Source organism: Sinocyclocheilus anshuiensis, unplaced genomic scaffold (assembly GCF_001515605.1).
Source record: "Sinocyclocheilus anshuiensis isolate Anshui unplaced genomic scaffold, SAMN03320099.WGS_v1.1 scaffold792, whole genome shotgun sequence".
Classification (NCBI taxonomy): domain Eukaryota; kingdom Metazoa; phylum Chordata; class Actinopteri; order Cypriniformes; family Cyprinidae; genus Sinocyclocheilus; species Sinocyclocheilus anshuiensis.
This window is the reverse complement of record NW_015558618.1, coordinates 377,297-400,170: the sequence shown is the minus strand read 5'-3', so window position 1 is coordinate 400,170 and position 22,874 is coordinate 377,297. Positions and strand designations below refer to the sequence as shown.

At 36.5% G+C, this 22,874-nt stretch overlaps 2 protein-coding genes across 2 annotated transcripts in view; one reads left to right on the top strand and one right to left on the bottom strand.

Annotated features, from left to right (window-relative positions):
• Nucleotides 1-370: 370 nt before the first annotated feature.
• The window catches only part of pusl1 (pseudouridine synthase like 1), a 23,962-nt gene continuing 1,458 nt past the window's right edge, over nucleotides 371-22,874 (top strand). The window contains exons 1-8 of the mRNA XM_016476330.1: nucleotides 371-521; nucleotides 1,341-1,439; nucleotides 1,537-1,594; nucleotides 3,571-3,758; nucleotides 11,305-11,454; nucleotides 13,016-13,186; nucleotides 19,149-19,203; nucleotides 19,407-19,569. Coding sequence (XP_016331816.1) covers nucleotides 1,381-1,439; nucleotides 1,537-1,594; nucleotides 3,571-3,758; nucleotides 11,305-11,454; nucleotides 13,016-13,186; nucleotides 19,149-19,203; nucleotides 19,407-19,569 — 844 coding nt within the window. The 5' untranslated portion in view covers nucleotides 371-521; nucleotides 1,341-1,380. The remainder of the gene's footprint in view (nucleotides 522-1,340; nucleotides 1,440-1,536; nucleotides 1,595-3,570; nucleotides 3,759-11,304; nucleotides 11,455-13,015; nucleotides 13,187-19,148; nucleotides 19,204-19,406; nucleotides 19,570-22,874) is intronic.
• The window catches only part of LOC107680447 (ATP-dependent RNA helicase DDX19A-like), a 13,566-nt gene continuing 11,248 nt past the window's right edge, over nucleotides 20,557-22,874 (bottom strand). The window contains exon 12 of the mRNA XM_016476331.1: nucleotides 20,557-22,255. Coding sequence (XP_016331817.1) covers nucleotides 22,194-22,255 — 62 coding nt within the window. The 3' untranslated portion in view covers nucleotides 20,557-22,193. The remainder of the gene's footprint in view (nucleotides 22,256-22,874) is intronic.

The window sequence follows — 22,874 nt, the reverse complement described above, 5'->3', positions numbered from 1 at the left end:
AATTTTAAAATATTCTACTAGAAATACCGTTGTGAAAATAAATCAACAATAGTCTGCTTCTACATTTGGCAAAACTAACAGTTAGTATCAACATCTCTATAAAGTGTTTTAACTGTACACTAGAAGAGCTTTGCGTTTCGTCCGCCTCCGTCAATCATCATTTTTGTCGTCCTGCGATACCGCCTTTAAATTTCCAACACATAGAAAATGACTGTTTTCAAATCAAGCTAAACATACTATACAAATTAATATTCTTTGTAAAGTAAAAAGCTCTAAAAACTGAAATTATGCGTGTGTTAGATAATTTCCACATTTCAACGGCTATTTTTAAAACAGGCATCGCTTTGGCTTCTACATGTGAGACAGCGGGCAGCGGCTGGGTTTTGCTTTCAGGCACTCTCTCTCACATGGCTGTTGAACATGACTGGTATTGTACGGCGTTATTAGGCATATACAACAACATCTGATGAATATTTATTTATTGACTTCCGTAGGATACATCCGCCACTGCTTTTCCAATCCTGTTAACGACTTGCACTGACAAACAATACATCAGGAAACATGCAAAAATCCGCCGCCCGTTATTTAATCTTTTTCCAATATGCAGGGACCAAATATAGGTCTGTCTCCATGACAACCGCACTCACGCTTCCTTCTACTGAGCCGTTATAACACCACACACATACGGTAAATGTCTGCTTGTCATTTTCTCCTCAGTGGCGTGATGAAAACAGCAGCAGATCAAGCTGTAGAGGGGGTTGAGAATCATCTAGAGGTCAGTCTCTGCCTGACAATGCAAAACAATTGCTGTATCTTTCAAAAATAGTTTCAAATAATTGTTTCCCATATGATCCAGTTCTCTATTTCACTCATCTGCATCAAATCCTCAGACTCTGGTGCTTCCCTCAAAACATCTGCCATCCTCTTCAGCACAATATGTCTGCTCGTTAACTTGCATTTCTTTTGGAAATGGCATATAAATATACTGCGGTAAAATCCCGTTGTGTGGTGCTTCTCTGTTGGCAAGACAGGTAGTTGCTCTTTCGTGGCTTGAATGGTCTCCGTAGAAGTTTTGCCAAATATTTTAGTTAACCCAGTAAAGCCTGACATGTGAAATAAAAGTTTTTTTTTTTTTAACAAAACAGTTTATGTATATGTGTGTTCTGTGTATATTTAATATGTCTATATAAATACACACAGATACAGTATATATTTTACAAATATTTACATGTGTTTATATTCATACAAGTTATAAATAAATGTATTTAATATATAAACATAACATATTTTCCTGAAATGTATACATGCATGTGTATTTATATATACATAATAAATATATCCTGTTAACGACTTGCACTGACAAACAATACATCAGGAAACATGCAAAAATCCGCCGCCCGTTATTTAATCTTTTTCCAATATGCAGGGACCAAATATAGGTCTGTCTCCATGACAACCGCACTCACGCTTCCTTCTACTGAGCCGTTATAACACCACACACATACGGTAAATGTCTGCTTGTCATTTTCTCCTCAGTGGCGTGATGAAAACAGCAGCAGATCAAGCTGTAGAGGGGGTTGAGAATCATCTAGAGGTCAGTCTCTGCCTGACAATGCAAAACAATTGCTGTATCTTTCAAAAATAGTTTCAAATAATTGTTTCCCATATGATCCAGTTCTCTATTTCACTCATCTGCATCAAATCCTCAGACTCTGGTGCTTCCCTCAAAACATCTGCCATCCTCTTCAGCACAATATGTCTGCTCGTTAACTTGCATTTCTTTTGGAAATGGCATATAAATATACTGCGGTAAAATCCCGTTGTGTGGTGCTTCTCTGTTGGCAAGACAGGTAGTTGCTCTTTCGTGGCTTGAATGGTCTCCGTAGAAGTTTTGCCAAATATTTTAGTTAACCCAGTAAAGCCTGACATGTGAAATAAATTATTATTTTTTTTTAACAAAACAGTTTATGTATATGTATAATAATAATAATCGTGCTGTCTAACGATTAATCGCGATTAATCGCATACAAAATAAAAGTGTTTGTTTGCATAATATATGTGTGTGTTCTGTGTATATTTAATATGTCTATATAAATACACACAGATACAGTATATATTTTACAAATATTTACATGTGTTTATATTCATACAAGTTATAAATAAATGTATTTAATATATAAACATAACATATTTTCCTGAAATGTATACATGCATGTGTATTTATATATACATAATAAATATACACAGCACACATACATATAATATGTAAACAAACACTTTTATTTTGGATGCGATTAATCACGATTAATCACGATTAATCATTTGACAGCACTAAATAATAATAATACAGTCATATGTAAAAAATGCATTTTGTGTTTTGTATCATATATTCATACATCAGGCTTTTATTAACAGTTTTTTTTATAGCAAAGTTGATTATTTAGAGGCCTTGGAAATTCAAGTATGATACTATAGGCTTTATTGGGTTAAAACGACTGCTCAAAGTCAGATTGTATTTGGTTCCTCAAAGCTTACATATAACTATATATTATACAAAACTCCACTAACAGTCTCTTTAAGTATCTCAGATTTTTTTTTTTTTAATTCCCACACATTGTTAGTGTTATAATTATGCAAACTGCAATCAGCATAGTTTTCAATCTTTTACAGAATATAATTTATCATTTACAGAAGCACAGTCATAATCTGTATGTGTGCTAGCATGCCTTTTATTATAATATTGCAGTAAATATGATGAAAAGGTCTTAGAAGAGATTTGAAACATCTGACAAAGTTTCAGTTATGTAATATTCGTATGTGATAAACTCTCTTTATGTATTCAGTTTAATGTCTGATAACATTGAAAATCTGGGATTTAGAATCTTATTTTAAAAATATGTTTTAAAGTAATAGTTGACTCAAAAATGAAAAATTGCTTAAAATGTACTCAACCTCATTGGAGAAATGTAGCATTACATCACTTGCTCACCAATGGATGCTCTGCAGTGAATGGGTGCCGTCAGAATGAGAGTCCAAACAGCTAAACAGATAAAAACATCACAATAATCCACAACACTCCTGTACATCAAAAACATCTTGTGGAGTGAGAAGCTGTGTGTTTGTAAGAAACAAATCCATCGAGGTGTTTTAACTTTAAACCATCACTTCTGGTCAAAATGCCAGTCCATAATAACACTTCCTCCAGTGAAGAGATCCATTGGTGAGCAAGTGATGTAATGCTAAATTTCTCCAAATCTGTTCCCATGAAGAACCAACTCATCTTGGATGGTCGAGGGTGAGTACATTTCCAGCAGATTTTCATTTTGGGTGAACTATTCCTTTAAGAAATCTAAAACAGTAAAAGCATTATGTTTCAAAATGAATGAGAAAAAAGGAATACAATTTTGCAAAATTGTGACATCAAGCATGTGAACTCCTTTGTGCAAGAGGTCAGATTTTCTGCTTGCATTCAGTCACACAAGGTGTCTTTTGTAATGTTCTCAAATCGTGCTGCTTAAGATGATCATCAGGTTTTACAACAACTTGATTCATGCTGTTTGTTTTTTGTAGAGTGCTGTGCGGAAACTAAAGCCGGTGAATGAGGTGTCAGTGATGATCTCCAGTAGAACAGACACTGGTGTGCAAGCCTTGTGTAACTCTGCACACGTAGATATCCAGCGGAGAGGAGACAAGCCACCACTGCTGGAGCAAGACCTGGTTGATGCCCTGAACTTCCACTTGAAAGCAGAACCTATAAGGTGGGAGGCTTTTACAGGATTTAAAAAGCTGTATGTCTTTGCACCACATTTTTGTACACAGTAGTTCAAAAGTTTGAGGTCAGTAAGATTTTTTTTTTTACTTTGAAAGAAGTTCATCATGTATTCAGCAAGGATGCATTAAACTAATCTAAAGTGACAGTAAATCCATTTATAATGTTACAAAAGATTCATATTTCAAATAAATGCTGTTCTTTTGAACTTTCAATTAATCAAAGAATTATGAAAAATGTATCATGGTTTCTACAAAAGTATTAAGGATCACAACTGTTTTCAATATTGATAATGATGATTACAATAATAATGAAAAATGTGTCTTTAGCACAAAATTAGAATGATTTTTGAAGGATCATGTGACACTCAAGACTGAAGTCTATATATTACAATACATTAAAATAGAAAACAGTTATTTTAAATTGTTATAATACTTAACGATATTATTGCTTTTACTCTATATTTGATAAAATAAATGCAGTCTTGGTGAACGTTGGTGAAGAGACTGCTTTCAAAAATATTAAAAATCAATCCCAAACTTCTGTATGGTTTATGCAAACTATATATAGACTTACAGTGACAGCAAATCAGAAATTAACCATTTTAACCTCTTTATTGGAAGTGCCAGATGACAAAAGCTGTCAAACAGAAACAGCACACTGAAAATTAAAGCTAATTTTCTGTGCTTTTTGTGGCACTAAACTGAATTGCTAAAATACTGACTGCTTTTAAAACAACAAAAAAACGTGACACTTTATTGAAGCAATAAAGCATTTACTTTTCAAAGTTTTTCTTTTAAAAAGCTTTCAAACATTGTCACACTCTGTGTAATGTCAGAGAGGTCAAACCAGGGCTAAATCAGATCTACTGTAGTCTTTGGAAGTTGCTTAGGTGTAAAAGATCAGGGCCAGTTATCTGAAAATTCAATCCCCTGAAGGGGCAATTCATGGGGAATTAATCGGATCCCCAGCCACTGTTTGTCAGACTCTGTTCCATGTTTTGTCTGTGTCTTGCTCCCCAGGTGTTCCTTTCCCATGTTTAATTTGTCCCAGGTGTTCCCCATGATGTTTCATTGCTCCCAGGTGTGTCTCGTCATCCCCTCCTCCTGTGTGTATATAAAAAGTGTTCCCAGTCCCAAGTTCTCTGTCCGCTGTGAACGTCTTCCTGTGAACGTCTTCCTGTGTTCGTCTCCCTTGGTTCATGCAAATAAAGTCCTGTCAACATATTCTCCAGCATCTCCTCGTCCCTCGTGTGTGTGCATCGTGACACTGTTATGCAAGAGACATAATCCCATGTTGCTCCTGGGGGACCTTCCTTGTATCAAATGCCGAGTAAATTGCTTTTACAAAGTCACCTTGACACGTCCTCTGTAGTCATTTTAACCCGTGATGTGCTGAAATGTCGCTTTGCTGTTAGTGACCAACTTAAACCTTAAAAGAAAATCATTTTGTTCTGGTAAGTATGCATATATATATATTTCCTAATGTGATCATCTTTATAATTATAAATGGTTGAAATTAATTTACCACACATTCCACAGGAAATTAAAGTGGAATTACAGAAAAGAGGAATTTACTGAATTGCATTTCAATGATAGTAAAACTAGCTAATATTGAATGCAATTATTATAAATGAAATCAAGTAATTATGAGTAGTGTTATTATTTAGTGTCAGCAATGATCATTCTGAGAAATGAATGTTATTCCATCATGAAATAAGTTTTACAGACACCTATATAAATTATTTTTTTATTATCATTTAATATTCCTGGACATATATAGTACGCTACCATTCAAAATTTGGGGTCAGTACGATTTATTATTATTTAATACAGCTTGGAATGATTAAATTGAACAAAAGCGACATTAAAAAACTTTGTTGTTGCAAAAAATGATCAAGAATTAATTAAACAAATCCTGAAAAACTATCAGTTTCCACAGTTACAACTATAATAATATTTAAAATGTTTCTTGAGCAGCAGATCATCATATTAGAGTGATTTCTGAAGGATCATGTGACACTGAAGACTGGAGTAATGATGCTGAAAATTCAGCTTTGCATCGCTGGAATTAATTAAATTTTTAATACATATTCAAATAGAAAATGTTAAATTGTAATAGATTTTTACAGTATTACTCTTACTGTATTTTGATCAAATAAATGCAACCTTGGTGAGCAAAAAAATATTTTAAACACACACACACACACACACACACAAAATGGTATTTATATGAATTCCATTCAGTTCTCTTCTTCCTTAAATTCTTCTTTTTTTAAGCTATTTGTATGGTATGAGTTGGGTTATTGGCAGGTGGGACTGAATATTTTCGAGGTTGTGCTCATGAGAGACAGGCTGGGGGAAGCTTGGGGTCGCCTGGCCTGATTGGGGTCACAGCGCTGCCTCTGCAGAAAGTCACAAATGTTCATCAGATGCCTGTGATTGTCTTGGAAGGATAAAAAAAAAATTATAGTAATAATAAAAAGAAAAGTTTTCATTTTACATTTGCCTTATATGTCACAAAAGCTTGTATGTTGATAGTGCAGTGCTCACGTCAGGTCTGTGTGTGTTTTATTCCATGTTCCTGTTAGCAGCGATTAGCGCCTGCTGGTAAATCATTAATAAACTGACAGACTCCTCTGGGAGCCTGAGCATATCGTCGTTTTTATTTGGTGTTGTGAGTGGAGAGTGGAGGAGCAAACTGCTGCAAACTACCCCTAAAATGCCCCAGCAACCCTGCAGAGATGCTGTCAGAGTGCAGTGGTGCTTCTAGCCAGAGATGTGGACTGGCAGCTGTGCTCTTTTCTGTCTGGCTATCCTGTGTTTAGAACACACTGAGCACTGTGACTATATCCTCACAGACACATAATGAGCACTAGTATTCTTCAGGGAGATTTTATTGTTTTTGAAAGTCTTAAGTTCACTAAAGCTTTATTTATTTGATCAAAAATATAGTTAAAAAAGTATTTTATTATTTCAAATTATTTGAAATATATACAATGACTCTTTTCTATTTGAATATATATTAAAACGTAATTTATTCCTGTAATGCAAAGCTGAATTTTCAGCATCATTACTTAATCACGATTAATCCCACCTACTATTAAAGGTTTTAAATATAATTTTTTATTTCAATAATTTCACATCTTCAAATTAATGTAGAAACAACATTTTAACATTTATTAGACTTTAAAAATTAACTTATAATTTAAGTGAGCTTAAAACAATCTTCACATAAGCCTATTATAATAAATGACATATTTAGCAACATGTGCCCTTCAGCAAGTAGAAAATTAAATATACAGAAATGGAATAAAGTTCTTAAACACTTCAAATCAGTCCTTAAAGCTACAAAAGTTATTGATTCCCTCTTTTTTCATCTATTCTTTGATTAACAGACATGATCACAGCAGCTGGGTTATTACTAGATTTTTTGACTCATGTGACCTCATCACAGTAAGTGTATTGGATGTCAACAGGTTCCATGACTTTTGAACTTCATCTTCTTTTGTGACGCTATCATTAAACGTAACATTGAAAATACTCACAGAATGTCCATATTGTGCCTGTCATGAATGATGGTGAAGCCCTCTGGCATGTGCTTCAGGGAGGTCTGGTGCTGATAGACTGGTCCTCTCAAAAGGCCTCATGGGATTGTATTGCATAAATGTTTAATGGGGAATTGAGGCACTTTGTGATCAACATGGACCTCATGGGGGTGCAAGACCAGCAGTTTAATCCACAAGAGCACTCAGTCAGACGAAGACCAACACCCCAGCAGCTGCCAGTGTTTCGAGCAAGATCTAGTACTGCACAAACCTTACAGATGTTGGAAATGTTGTTGCATGTTTATTCAACTAATTATTATAATTACATTTATTTAAATAGTATTTCACATTGTAGACATGCCATTGAAAATGCAAACTAAATTTTAACACGTTCTGAAGAAAATTTGAGGAGTTTTGGCTGGGCAAAACTCACTGCCGTGATGCTAGGTTGTTGCTATGAGTGGTTCCCAAGGCTGTGTGGTTGCTAAGGTGTTGCTAAGGAGAGGTTTTTAGTGCATTGCTAAGTGGTTGTTTTTGATTGTCAGGCATGTAGAAATGGTTTGGTTCCTTCTTCAATATACTTCTTCAGTATGCAAAAGTCTCAGGCCAGTAGTATTTCCATCAACAAAAAATGGCCAGTTATTTCTATCTTTAGCTCTATTGTGTCAGTAGGAAATATCAGTTTACATTTCCAAACATTCCTTTTGCCATTAATTTTAATAATCCAGTGAGATTTTTGTATGCACAAGGAGTCTGACAGTAGCCAGTGCTTCACACAGAGATCTGATCTCACCATCATCCAGTCCGTCTGGGATTACATGAAGAAACAGAAAAAAACTGAAGAACCGGATCAAGGTCTCTAAGGCGCTTGAAGAAACCAACCTGCAAAGCTACAGTACTAGCAGTACTAGTTTTTCACTAAAAAACTATAACTTTTTACTACCTTTACATTAAATGTAAAGTCATTTGTAATAATATTCGTCAGGTTTTGTCCATAAAATGCTCTTGTGAGTAGGTAAATTCTTACACATCTCATCCCACGCTTCTGTTGGTAATTCCAAAATGTCATTTTTAATCAAGTTATATGAGTGAGAGATTGAGATTAAAGGTCACATATTGTACACCTTTCTGGAGTTTTATTTTAGGTTTTGATGTCCTTAAGAATATATATTTGCGGTATAAGTACCAAAAACCATCTCAATATATTTGTACAGCTCCTCTCTCAGGAGCTCTGCTGAGAACAGGTCGATTTTGGCCTGTCTAATTAATATTCATGAGCCTCTCTTCTGATTGGCCTGTTGTGTTCTGAGTGACGCACGGCCAGGCCAACCACAGGTAACTAGGGTCAGCCGACATCACAGCGCTAGCTGGAGGCAGCAAAACAAAGGGGAAACTGGAGGCGGCCCATTCAAACCAGTGCAGATTCGGCTACATAAGGAACTTAAAATATCATCTTGTTGTGATGTTGGGTGCCAGAATCGATGTAATACAGCCTCAAATTAGAAATTTGATCGCATATCTGCTGCCACTGCCAGACAAAAAAACGACGACAGCTGTGGTTAAACGTGATAAAACGAGCAGACTGGACAGAAACGAACGTCAAAAATGCTCGCGTTTGCAGTGCACACTTCTTATCAGAAAAGGTTCAATAAAGTATCGTCTTTTGTTGTTATGGGAGCGTCTACAGATTTCTTGCCATATGTCTATGTTTCTTGCATCTCACGACTATGTCGTGTATGAAATAATGTCTGTGTGCATGTGTGTAAAACAACAAACTGACGATTTATATATAATCATATATATAATATATCGACCTGTTTCCGTGTTGTCATTGCTCAGCAATAGCGATTTTTTGTTATGCTGGTTGAAAGTCTCTTCACATCCCGATAGCAATCATTAAGTTAAGTGGTGCAAATGTATTTATCAGTATCGGCCCGAGCGTTTTAATTCGCTTTCCTACCTGCCTGTGAACGTATGTATCTGCATACCTCTGCGCACCCCGTTCGAGCAGACAGGATACGTCATCAGCGCGTTCACGCATGCTGTGCAGACAGAGCGAGAATGGCAGACAAACATCAACAACCCGATCTTCCTTCCTGGTATTGTAGTACTTTTAAAGTTTTCTCACTGGTGAATGACACATGATGTAGCCCAGCGGTTCCTAATTCCAGTCCTCGCGCCCCCCCCACTCTGCATATTTTGCATGTCTCGCTTAGTTAACGCACCCCATTCAGATAACCAGCTCGTTAGAAGTGAGCGACGTGCATGAACTGTGTTCCGATCGATATGATCCCTACACAGTGTTCATTGCTCCCTCCTCCCTGAGCAGGGGAAATCCGTTGAAGTTTACTTCACTTCGGAACATGGGCTGGAATTGGGAACCGCTGATGTAGCCTAGTAATGTTGTCTCTGGTATTCTGGTCTGTGAGCGTATGCGTTCAGGGGGCGTGGCTTTGGACGGCGATTGCAGGGAGGGTGGGATGTTCGCTTTCAGTGCTATAGTTAGCATTTTCCAAGATCTCCTACTGCACCTTTAAGTGTGTGTGAATTACCTCTGAGTTCTCTTTCAAGTGTGTTCAGCAGCAAGCGTCTCTAATAGCGAAACTGTAAGTTTATCAGCTTCAAGAATAGCGCGTTATTACCTCACTAGTGCGAAATGTCATGTAGCTTTTAAGCTGTTAAACTATTTTACTGATAAAATTGTCAGAGTAGCGCTAACAACACGTTTCTGTGCACGTGTGTCTTTACTCTAATGATGTGTGTGCATTTGAGTGGGAGAAAGAAAGTATGTGCTTTCCGTACATAATAAAACGTAATTTTGTGGCAAAAACATGGAAATAATTTGTCATTTTGATCCGATTGTTTACTATATTTATTTGCTTGGCCAGTGTCGTTGTGGGATTTGGTTCTTTTGCTGTTTTAAGCTGTAAGGACCTTTGAAATGACTGAAATCATTTGGCGAAGTGATATGAACATGTAATGCGGTCAAGACCTACCTGGAACTACTTTAGCCACGTTTCCCTGAAAATAATGCAGAGTTCACACTGCACGATTTTCAAAGTCGTCGGGTCACTGTGGTTTTCACACTGCATGACTATCTGAGGTAGCAGTCAGTCGCGTAGTTTTCAGTCAGAAATCATTGCACACAGCGTGATTGTGAATCGCTGACAGCTCCAGATATTTAGCATGCCAAATATTTTGCGGGCGTCGGCGACGTGTCGGCGATTCCCTCAGATCGCGTCTTTGATAATTCACACTGCGTGATTGTCACTCGCGTGAATGAGCACCGATTTGCCTCCGATTTCGGGCATTTGTCGGCGATTTCACAAAACCGGTCGGCGAGTGAAAAATCGTGCTAAAATCGTGCAGTGTGAACTCGGCATAATTGCACGCCTTAGAACGTTCGTCAGCCAATCAGATTCAAGCATTCAACAGCCCCGTAGTATAATAATTATTTTAGTATTTATTTTAAAATATTGCAATTATATTAAAATATTGCATTTATATTGTAATTATATTACAATATTTGTAATTATTTTAAAATATAGCTATGACATTGTAGCAGTACTATCTATTAGGGCCTTCAAATGTCATCTTTGAGAAAGAAGGCCTTGGAGTCAAAAAGTTTGCGAGCCACTGTTCTATTGGACATTTTGGCAAAACCATTAAATGATTTCCGCAGTACATCAAATTTTCCTTTCCTTTAACTTGTTGTGTTGAAGAGATGAATGAACATATTTCCATGTCGCTCTTGTGTTCTGTCCTCAACCATGAGTATAAACCAGATTTGTTTGTTATGATATCAAGCTGCATTTGAATGATGAGTGACTATTGTTTTTCTTACATGAAAACCAGTGTTATGATATTTCCTCCAGTGTCTTGATTACTCTGGACTAACTTGAATCTTGGCTGCCGAGTTTACAAAACAAACATATGTGCATTACCAGATTTGATGCAGTGTCTGCTATTCTGTCTTTTTTCCCCCCAGAATCACCAGGGCTTACCGCGTCCACAGCGACTTCCACGCACGCTATCGGGCCGTATCACGCACATATGTGTACCGCTTTGCTTCGGGTCTCAGACATCACACAGAAATGCCAGTAACGGAGAGGGATCTGTGCTGGGCATTACGAGACACGTGAGTGCCGCCCCCTCTCTTCTGCACGTGCTCTACAACCGCATCACTACGCACATGTCACAGAAGCTAAATCCTCTCGGAGAGCAATAGGAACAAACACATACTCTGATTCACAGTGGAAAAAGCCACACATGAATTACAAACAAGACCCGTCATAAGGGCAAGCGAATGATTTCCGGTTATCGGCCAACACTGCAACCAAAGATGAGGAAAGTATGCATTGTTACGGCAGCGTGTGCCTCAGATGTCTTTTTGAAGCCCTTGATAGAGTAACGCTGGAGCGAGTGGCTCATCTCCAAGGGTGAACATTAATGCTATTTTTTCCCACTCTCTTCATTTTTAGCGATAAAGTAGGCCAAGATAAGCTTCAGGCTCGTAGTGACGCAGAACAACACCCACAGCCGTCTTGCGTCTGCTTCATGCACACACACATTCCAGCTACTTTTCCATCTCATAAGAACTGCCGTTCAACACACACAAACTGGATTAAGTCCTTTAAAAGGGAAGTTTGTAGAGGCTTATTTGAACGTTCCTTGACCTATATGGCTTTATGTCTTTATTCATGTCTTCTAACTGAGATTTTTTTTACCCCTGTCAGCTAGTGCTGGTGATATATTGAATGTTAATAAATATTTAAGCTGAATCGGCTGGAAATACAAAAAATAAGCAACGTTGTGAATTGTCAAGTTGAATATTTATATGTTTTTTGCTTACTAGCCACAATGTTTCCTAAAGACGTAAAGTTTGCATCATTGATTGTTACTTTGCCGTGAAGCTGCATTGAAACAATCTCTGTCGTATAAAGCACTATAAAAATAAAATGACTTAAGTATTTTAAATATGTATTTAAAATGTTTGAATCTATGTGGCTATAATGGAAGGAAAAGCAACTTTATAAGCCATTTCAGTGCAAAAATATAAATATCAAGATATAAATGAAATTTCAGCTGTATACACAACTGTTAAAAAAATTTGAGATTTGAGAAGAAATTAATGCTTTTATTAAGCATTGATCAGATAGATCAACGGTGAAAATCAAGAAATTTAAAATTTTACAAAAGATTTCTATTTTAAATAATGCTGTTCTTTTGAAATTTCTATTCATCACAGTTTCCACAGAAATATTAAGCAGCACAACTGTTTTCAACATTGATAATAATGTTTCATATTTGATTGATTTCTGAATGATCACGTGACACTGATGACTGCAGTAATGATGCTGAAAATTCAGCTTTGCATTTAAACATATCAAAATAGAAAACAGTTATTTTAAAATGTAATAATATTTCACATTACTACGGTTTTTACTATATTTTTGACCAAATAAATGCAGCTTTGGTGAGCATCAGAGACTTCTTTCAAAAACATCAAAAAAATCTTACTGACACCAAATCCTTTAGCAGATAGTGATTGTATCTATATCGCCCTGCCCTGAGAAACTTATTTCCTGAAGTAATAACATGCAGTAATAAAGTACCGTTGATTGCGGTTCCTGCACAGTCTCTGTGCTCAGTGTATATGCAGAGTTTGATTGCTCTCTATTACTTCATTCTCCCCACAGGAGGCTAAATATCTCTGCAATGCAAGAGGCTGCCGCACTTCTGTTAGGAACCCATGACTTCAGCACCTTCCGTGCCTTGAGCTCAGAGACGCCCTTTAAGAACCCAGTGAAGACCCTAGAGAAGGCCCAGCTGGAATCTGGGGTCTCGTTCAGTCAGAGACACTTTCACAGGTAGGATAAAAAGCTGCAAAGCCAGAGATTGGAGGAAGCAGCGTTTGGCTGGTGCTGTGATGAGACCAACCATATTGATTGCCAGTGGATTCATCACAATATACCTTAGGTGCATGTGGGTGAAAATGAGGCTGTGAGAGATAGACTTATAGACTGTATAAAGGTCCTAGATCACATTTTCACAACTCACAAAACTCACATTTTTTCTGGAAATATGTATCATAAGCTTTGAAGCCCAAAGTATGCTTTGGTTTTTACACGTACGTGAGGGTCCACGTATAGTGTGCGTGACGCATATTTTGTCACCAGAATAGTACGTGCACCACCCGATTTTTGTAACTGCACGTACTTTGTATGCACATTCCTCACAGCCTCGTTTTCATTCTGTCAAAAATTAAATATGGGACTAAATAAAGGAATCGGCCCCCCAAAAATAAAACACAGAGGTTGATTACTCATTTTCATGCAATTCCAAACCCAAGACTTGGTTCTGTGGAACACAAAAGGAGAAATTTAGCAGAATGTTCATGCTTCTGTTTTCTGTACAGTGGTGGTGAGTGAGCTCCAAAAACCTCAAAAAAGCACCATAAAACAGCAAGATGTTCACTATATACAGGTACATCTCAAAAAATTTGAATATCATGAAAAAGGTCAATATTTTTTGTCACTCATTTCAGAAAGTGAAACACATATATAGATTCATTACACATAGAGTGAAATATTTCAAGCCTTTATTTCTTGAAATTTTGATGATTATGGCTTACAGATAATGAAAACCCAAAATTCAGTGTCTCAGAAAATTAAAATATTACATAAGATCAATAAAAAAAGGATATTTTAAACAGAAATGTCAGGCTTCTGAAAAGTATGTTCATTTCTATGCACTCAATACTTGGTTGGGCCTCCTTTTGCATGAATTACTGCATCAATGCGGCGTGGCATGGAGGTGATCAGCCTGTGGCACTGCTCAGGTGTAATGGAAGCCTAGGTTGCTTTTATAGCGGCCTTCAGGGCATCTGCATTGTTGGGTCTGGTGTCTCTCATCTTCCTCTTGACAATACCCCATAGATTGTTCTGAGACACTGAATTTTGGGTTTTCATTATCTGTAAGCCATAATCATCAAAATTTAAAGAAATAAAGGCTTGAAATATTTCACTCTATGTGTAATGAATCTATATAATATATGGGTTTCACTTTCTGAAATGAGTGACAAAAATTATTGACCTTTTTCATGATATTCTAATTTTTAGAGATGTACCTGTATAAAGTCTACTTGGTTGAAAGTGATAACCAAAAATGAGAATTCAGTCATCATTTTCTCACCCTCAAGTTGTTCCAAACCTGTGTGAGTTTATTTCTTCTGTGAAACACAGTAGAAGATATTTTGAAGAATGTGTGTAACCAAACAGTTGCTGGTCCCCATTGACTTACATAGTGTGGAAACAAATACTATGGAAGTCAATGGGGACCAGCAGCTGTTTGGTTACCAACATTCTGGAGAATATCTTTTGTGTTCAGCAGAAAGAAACCATAACGTCTTGAGGGTGAGTAAATGAGGACAGAATTTTCATTTCTGGTTGAACTATCCCTTGAATTTTAAGTCATTATTCAGTGAAAATCTAACCCTTCGTGATATCTATTTTACTCAGCATTTACTTACCAAAATATATGTTATCAGTTGACAAGGCTGTCAGTAGATGTTGGAACTGACTCATAGGGAAACACTAAACATGGCAGAATGGCCAAAGATTGTCAGAATAATCGGCCTGGTCGATATATAATGGTCTGTCACGAACCAATAAAGTGCAGTTCATCCCACAATCTGCCAGATTTAATTCTGTCATTTGGTTAATGCAATTGCTTGGCATTTTATTTTAATAGCCGCTTTTCAACAGCATGTGCTGAGGGATTAATTGAGCAAATGTGGAGTCATTCGGCATGGGAGCATATAAATAGCCTCTGACTTCCTAGAAAGATACATGGCTGAACATCAAGGCCGGAGGTCATCCAATCTGCAATTAATGGATCAGCAATTACAACATGCTGCCAATAGTTGCTAATGTAAATCCCTTCTCAAGCTATAAACCATCTCGGCCCAGTACATTTGTGCATTAATAACCCTAATTATGATTTCATATAGCGAGCCTCATGTTCTTTAACCACTATTATCAGCTACAAGTAGTGTTGTTTTTGGCGGCCTGTTTTAATTTTAGTTTTATATTGCATTATACATTTAATTATAGTCATCGTCACATGACCAGCATTTACGTTGCGTCTCGTCTCGTTTTCGTCACGTGATAAAGGTTCGTTGACGACGATATTTAGTCATAATTTTCGTTGACGAAAGCAACACTAGCTACAAGCTAAAGGAATGTTTACGTTGTTTAATATTTGAAATGCAAACACACAGTATGAAAGGCAAAGCTGCTTTATAGCACAGTGGATGTCCAGTCGTTGAGGCTGGTGTTTCATCAGTCGTCTCTTCGGTTAGGCATGTGCGATGAGACTGTTGCTAGGCAACAGATGATGGACTAAAGCGTGATGTTGACAAAAGCAGGCTGCTCTTCTTGCTGTCCTGCTCTGAGGGACAAACACTGTAGCCTGTCAAATGCAGTGAAGAATGGCTGTTTTTATACCGTCTGCATCAGTGTTCTGAAGAAAACATTATTTTAGTCACAAAACCTATTTTGGGCAAGTCAAAGGGAGGATTCAGTATTTGATGAGTTGAGATATATATATGTACACTATCATTCAAAAAAGTTAAATAAATTAATACTTTTATTCAGCAAGAATGCATCAAATTGACAGTAAAGAACATTTAGAGTACATTTATAATGTTACAAAAGATTTCTAGTTTAAATAAATGCTGTTCTTTTGAACTTTTTATTAACCAAATAATCCTGAAATGATTGTATCATGGTTTTCACAAAAAAAATAGGAAGCAGCACAACTGTTTTCAACATTGATAATAATCTGAAATGTTTCTTGAGCAGCAAATCAGCATCTTAGAATGATTTCTGAAGGATCATGAGACACTGAAGACTGTAATGATGATGGAAATTCAGCTTTGCATCGCAGGAATACGTTTCAATTTAAAATATACTACAATAGAAAGTTGTTATTTTAAATCGTAATAATATTTCACAATATTACTGTACTTTTGGATCAAATAAATGTAGCCTTGGTGAGCATATGAGGCTTCTTCCAAAAAAATATTTAAAAATCTTACTGACATCAAACTTTTGAAAGGTGGTTTATATGCATGTATTTAAAGGAATGTTCTAGTTTATTGCGGTCATAATATATATGGAAAACATCTGTGGCATTTAACTTGAGTTTTTTTTTTGGCTCCTAATTTCAGATATCACTTTCTGATATCACTTACAGTAACCTTAGTTAAAAAAATAACCCAGAATAATCCTTTAATCACAATTGGTTTTATCTATAAAAATAATTCTGCATTCAGAAACAAAAATGATTATCTGTGCCTCCCTCAAAAGCCTTTGGGACATATGTTTAAAATCAACTCACACTGGGATCCCTTCGGCAGGTCATTTGGGGTTTTTCACGTGCGGCTCTCAGCTGGGAGACACACACACACACACACACACACACACACACCATCTGCTCTGTTCACGCTAATGTCAAGATTTGCAGGGGATCAATGCATTTATCATCCACACTTACACACACACACACTCACACACACTGAAAAAACCAGATCATGGCATTTTGCTGCATAGCCCTTTAAGAAATGCAAATCAGAAAAGTGTTTTTTCTACCAAAAGAGAGACTTTAGCTGCTTTTAATGGGACAGTTTCTCAAAAAAGGACAATTCTGTCATCATATGCCTGTTATCATCAGCAGAGTGAACATTCTTTAAAATATCTCCTTTTGTGGTCATATATACACAGTAACACAAAGGAATAGTTCACTTAAAAAGGAACATTTGCTGAACATTTACTCACCATCTGGCCATGCAAGATGTAGATGAGTTTGTTTCTTCATCAGAGCAGATTTGGAGAAATGTAGCACTGCATCACTTGCTCACCAATGGATGCTCTGCAGTGAATGGGTGCCGTCAGAATGAGAGTCCAAACAGCTGATAAAAACATCACAATAATCCACATTTTCACTTCACAAGATGTTAATTGATGGACTGGAGTGGTGTGGATTATTGTGATGTTTTTATCAGCTGTTTGGACTCTCATTCTGACGGCACCCATTCACTGCATAGCATCCATTGGTGAGCAAGTGATGTACTGCTACATTTCTCCAAATCTGCTCTGATGAAGAAACAAACTCATCTACATCTTGGATGGCCTGAGGCTATTATTGAGTAAATGATCAGCAAATGTTCATTTTTTGGGCAAACCATTCATTTGAATTTAAACTATACATGTATTATTATCTACCTGGATTCAAAACTACAAGATAAAATTGTTAATATGCAAACAAGGTTTTAAACTGTAGGAGTAGTTAAATGAATGCCACATTTCATCTGTATTATAATGAATGGAGTGGACTTCACACACAAGAAACATCATGAATATGTCCACGTGTTCATCATTTACATCTGTGATGTCAGCGCTCATGTCATACGGAGGTGAATTAATTACGAAATGGAAAAGCTTAGATGTCCAGGTGCACCCAATGCATGAGTTAGATATGAAATGTTTGTTCAGTCACTTAGTTAATGAGATCAGATATTCCTCTACAATAGGGTGATATTCATTAAAAGGGATCACACAGCCCCTGCAAGTAGATTGATTGTGTTGATTGGTTATATGGAAAAGACAAGCTGATGAGGTAACCAAAGGGTTTATTGTTTGTGAAACAAGATATGCTTATATAAAGGGTCAAGGTCTGGTTAGTTAGCATTAGCTTAACTGATGATAGGATTAATGAGAATGCTATTATAAACCTCCTCGGATTGAACTACTGAGAGTTTTCAGATAAAATATGATTAAAACGCACATGAGATGATATCTGGACAACATAAAATGCCATTTGCAACCCATTTTACTTCTGTAATGTGATGTATTCCGAAGTGAAAAGGAATGTTCAACTAGAAAAATCTTGAGAATAGTGTTTTCTAGGAGTCCTGGAAAATCTGAAAATATTGGGGAATTAAAAAAAATTTGATTCATGAAGGGTCATGAAATCTATATAGCAAATATAATGTTTGTGGTTATTTTCAATTCAAGTCTTTCTTAAGCTATAAATATTTCTCTGTGTCTGAAACATCCAGGGGGCGTTACATGAAAAATATAAAAATAATTTTAGAATTATTATTATTATTTTTTTTTTTCAGTCATCACACAACTGGAAAAGTCATGGAAAATTAATGCATTTGTTTATTTGAAGTCAAATATTTTATCATTACATACTATTTCATATACAATTTTTAAAAAGTACAATAAGCAGTACACTATTTTTCTTTATTCTGGAAGTGCAGGTATGTATTTTAGACTCACATGTGCTTCCTTTGAGGTTTTTTATTGTGTTGGTGTTGTATGCTTATCTCTCTTCATGTAACACACTCTGGCTGTTTGTTCATTCAAAGCTGTGATTAAATGAGAGCCAGACGATCCCATTTAGCATCTCTGTGAAGTCAGTCCAAACTAATCTCATCGTCAATTAAAAAACAAAAAGCACTATGAAACATTGGACCTGTCTAAGCAGTAAATATTGCATGTTATCCAGAGCGCTCCAGTGCTCCTGCTGCAGCTCCAGTTGTTTATTTGATGCAGGCAGCTTTAGTTTTAATGGAAGAAATAGTGTGCCAACTACGCAGAAATAATAATACGAGTGAAGAAGACAACCCGAAAGAGGTCAGGTCTTCAGACTTCACCCATGAATCTGTTGTTCAGTCACTTGCACAAATGGAATTTTGGTCATGTTTGGTGGCTTCAATTAAAGTGATTTCAAATTGCTTGATTTTTGTGCATTTTCTTACAGAGATATTCCGTTCTGGGAGCTCACTTTTAAAAGTAGATCCTTTTTATACAGACAAGTAAGTACTGGCTTTGTTCCCCTATAAATATGACATTTATGTTGCATTGTAGGTAGTCTGCCTCCTAGTGTTAAATGTGTGAATTTCATTGCATGCATTTCATTTCAGTGGATTTGAAAGAATGTCTTTGATGATGAAATATGGCTGATAGCTTATATAGCAATAGTAGTCACATAATCAAAGCGCCACGTTTCCGCTCACAGGTGCGGAGGATGACTGGGGCGCTGGTTGCCGTCGGTCAGGGTAGACTGTCTGTTAGTCAGATTCAGGAGCTGCTAGAAGCACGAGATTCACTGGCGTTCCCACAAAACCTGACGGCCCCAGCCCACGGCCTGTTTCTGACCGACGTACAGTACAGAGATACAGGTACGAACCAGTAGTTTGGGTCCAGAATATCACTCTACTCATTATACGTGTATGCAAATTTTAGGCTACCTGGATGACCAACCACACACTGCACAGAACAACATATCCCAAAATGCAATGTGCTCGACTTGACCCTCCATGTCAATGAATGTTAACACAATGCAAAAATAAATGCAAAATAATGAGAAGATAACTAGATTGCACTTGATTAATTAAATATGCAGAATAGAGGTCATGTGATGAGCGTAGACTATTACTGCTGTTTGTTGCATAATGCATGCTGCTTCATAATTAAATAGTAGGTAATATAGTGTATACAGTGCAATTATATGTAATATGTCCTAACAGCCATTCATTCGAATTAAATATTTTTTTTTTCTTATTTGAAAAATTGCAGATCTTGGAGCTTGTATGCTGGCTGAACAGTAAAATAATCATTTAAATAAATATCTCACAATATCTAATGTAAATATGTTAAAAAATGTATTAAAGTGTTCTTTTTATCCGTTTTTCCAACACCTGCCTGTGTCAAAACCATACTTACATAGGGATATGCAAGTAATATATATCCTTAATTACAGATTTCTTTTTTTTTTAAATATTACAAAAAGTTAGGCAAATATACTTTGATTCATAGTTTTATTCTAGCACACATCACCCAGACATCAATATCAGCACAAAAGCAGCAGATCTGAGAGGTTTTATCAGTTTTAAACAGTTTTGTCAAGATTCGCGGCAAGCATTCCTCATCCTGTAACATCCAGAGTCCAGACAGTCACTGATCCGCTCCAAAAACACAGACCGAGTCTCATTACAGATCACTTTCAGAGAGATACATACTTTTTTGTCATCAACATTCAGTTGAGGTGAAATACGGAAATTATTAATCATTTCAAAAGGCTGATTTGTCAGCTGTAAGTGTACGTTTGCAAAAAAAAAAAAAAAAAAAAAAAAAAAAAAAAAAAAAAAAAAAAAAAAAAAAAAAAAAAAAAAAAAAAACATTTTTCACATAAATGAATGAGAGTAAATGAATGTTATAAATACATCTTCATTGAGGTGAATATGACTTGAACGACTACGAGCAGCCTTGTGGTGATGTAGAAACGTCATCATTGAATTGTCCTCAAGCATTATGGGTATTTCAGTTACATACTAAAAATAAAAAAAATGTAGAAATGCAATGATTATGCAGGAATGTGTTTTTGATAATAGACAAGTCCATTTATTCTCTGATGCGACACCAGATCAAGTGATGGTTTCTAGACAGACCTTTAGTTTAATCATACATTTTTTTGCAAACCCTCTATTTAATATCATTGCAACTCGACAGCTTGAACCAAACTGAGAAAATGAACAAGGCAACAGGAGATATATTCAAGCAATCTAGTAATTCTTTATCAAGAAAAGTCTTCCCTTCAAAGAAGCGACCGACACACTTTACCCCAACCTCACTACTCTCATACCAATGAATAAAATATACGTCTACTCTAATGCATATGTAATGGAGTCGAGTGCAGTGTCGTTTGAGTTTACAGTGGTTAAATTAAAACATTCCATAATATAAAATAATCATTTGCTACGGCTACCCTGAAGAATACACTGAGATTGTAGAGAATGCTTTCGCATCTGTCTTTTACATTTTTAAGGCAGCTGCAAACGGGAATGTGGCACAGCCTTCTGCTGTTACAAATTCAGTTGCATTCCAGTACTTGAACCTGATCATTTCCAATTCAATGCAGTCTGTTACGGGGAACACAAATAACGCTTCCACTCCAGAGCACTCTTACAACGAATGCCGTGACGCATCTGTTAAATATAACAGTTTCACTCTTTGTACTTATTGAATACGTATGACAATATTTGGACATGATGAATAGATACATTTGTGTTATTCCATGTTAAATACTGGCGAATCCAATGGAGGCACAAATCTTTGGCTTTTGCATAATTTTATACCAGTAAAAGGACTTTGGCAACTGTTTGAGTTTAATTCAAAGCCAATAACTGCTAGCATCCTTCTGTAGCAATGTAATGAGTTATTGCGTATTAATGTATAACAGCAATCTCTCATAATATGAAATAAACCCTGCATTTTGACTCCTAGTTAGGAGTGACACATCAAATGTAGCTGCACCCAGATTTCATAAACACAAATAAACTTGACTGAAAATGCTCATTTTTCATGAAACGTAGCACTCTGCACACTCGTGATCGAAAATTCAGCTCATTTCACAAAAATCTCATCAACAATTACGACAATATGAGGATGTTAGAAATCAATATAACAGTCAATGTAATTTTTTCCCACACTTCATGTGAAGGCAGGCTGTTAAGTGTCAATTGAAAAGGTTCATGATGAAATTGTTGATATATCGAAAGGCATATTCCTCGTGCCACTATCCCGGACCGCTCCTGTAGCATTCTCGCACACGTGATGTTAAGACTAGACATTCGAAATTTATTAAGTACAAAGAGTGAAATGTGTTTAAACAAAACCTATAAAAACTCCATCGGAGATAAAACTGCTCCAGATGTAAACATCCTCTCTGGCACAGCTCTGCCTCCAGCCTCTGATTTAAAACATAGCACGAGCACAGTCCTATTAAAAGAACAAAGATGGCCGCTCAGTTGGCGATTTTCTCGATTTCATCCAAATCATCTGTGTCCAGCTTCTCGATTTTCTTGTCTGTAACAGGAAATGGATAATTGAATGAACCCACATTCAGAACCATGAAAACATGGCAATAAATAAAAGTATGGATATGAGTTATATAATGGAATTGTCCTGGTTTAAAAGTTCTATCAGCAGCAGCTGTGAAATGTTGATCACAGAAAACTGAACACTCAGAGAGAAAGAATAAAAATAAATATTTGTTAGTTGAAACCATTATATATTAATAATAAGACACTTTGTTCAAAAAATTAATTACTATATGGTCAAAAAAAATGGATGTAATGTAACACGGGCTCACATTACAGGAGTTTTAAGTCAGTTTTGTCCCCGATTTACCCCTGCTGAGAATCTGAGAAAAACAAGCCTCGTCCAGGACCTCGGTCAGTTTCGATGTTCAGCTGGTAATGAAGCGTTTGCAGATCAAATCTTTGCTCGCAGACACATCAGGGCTGCCCTGATATTTAGGATTTTAAATCAGGATGATTATGACTATGATTACATGAGTACTTTCACTAAGGCCAATGTGTGACTCTTAAACAAGCTGCAGTACATGTCCACTGGACAGCCGAGGAGGAAGAAGTGTGGCAGCAACACGAATGCCTGGATCACGTGTAGGGATGTAACGATTCAC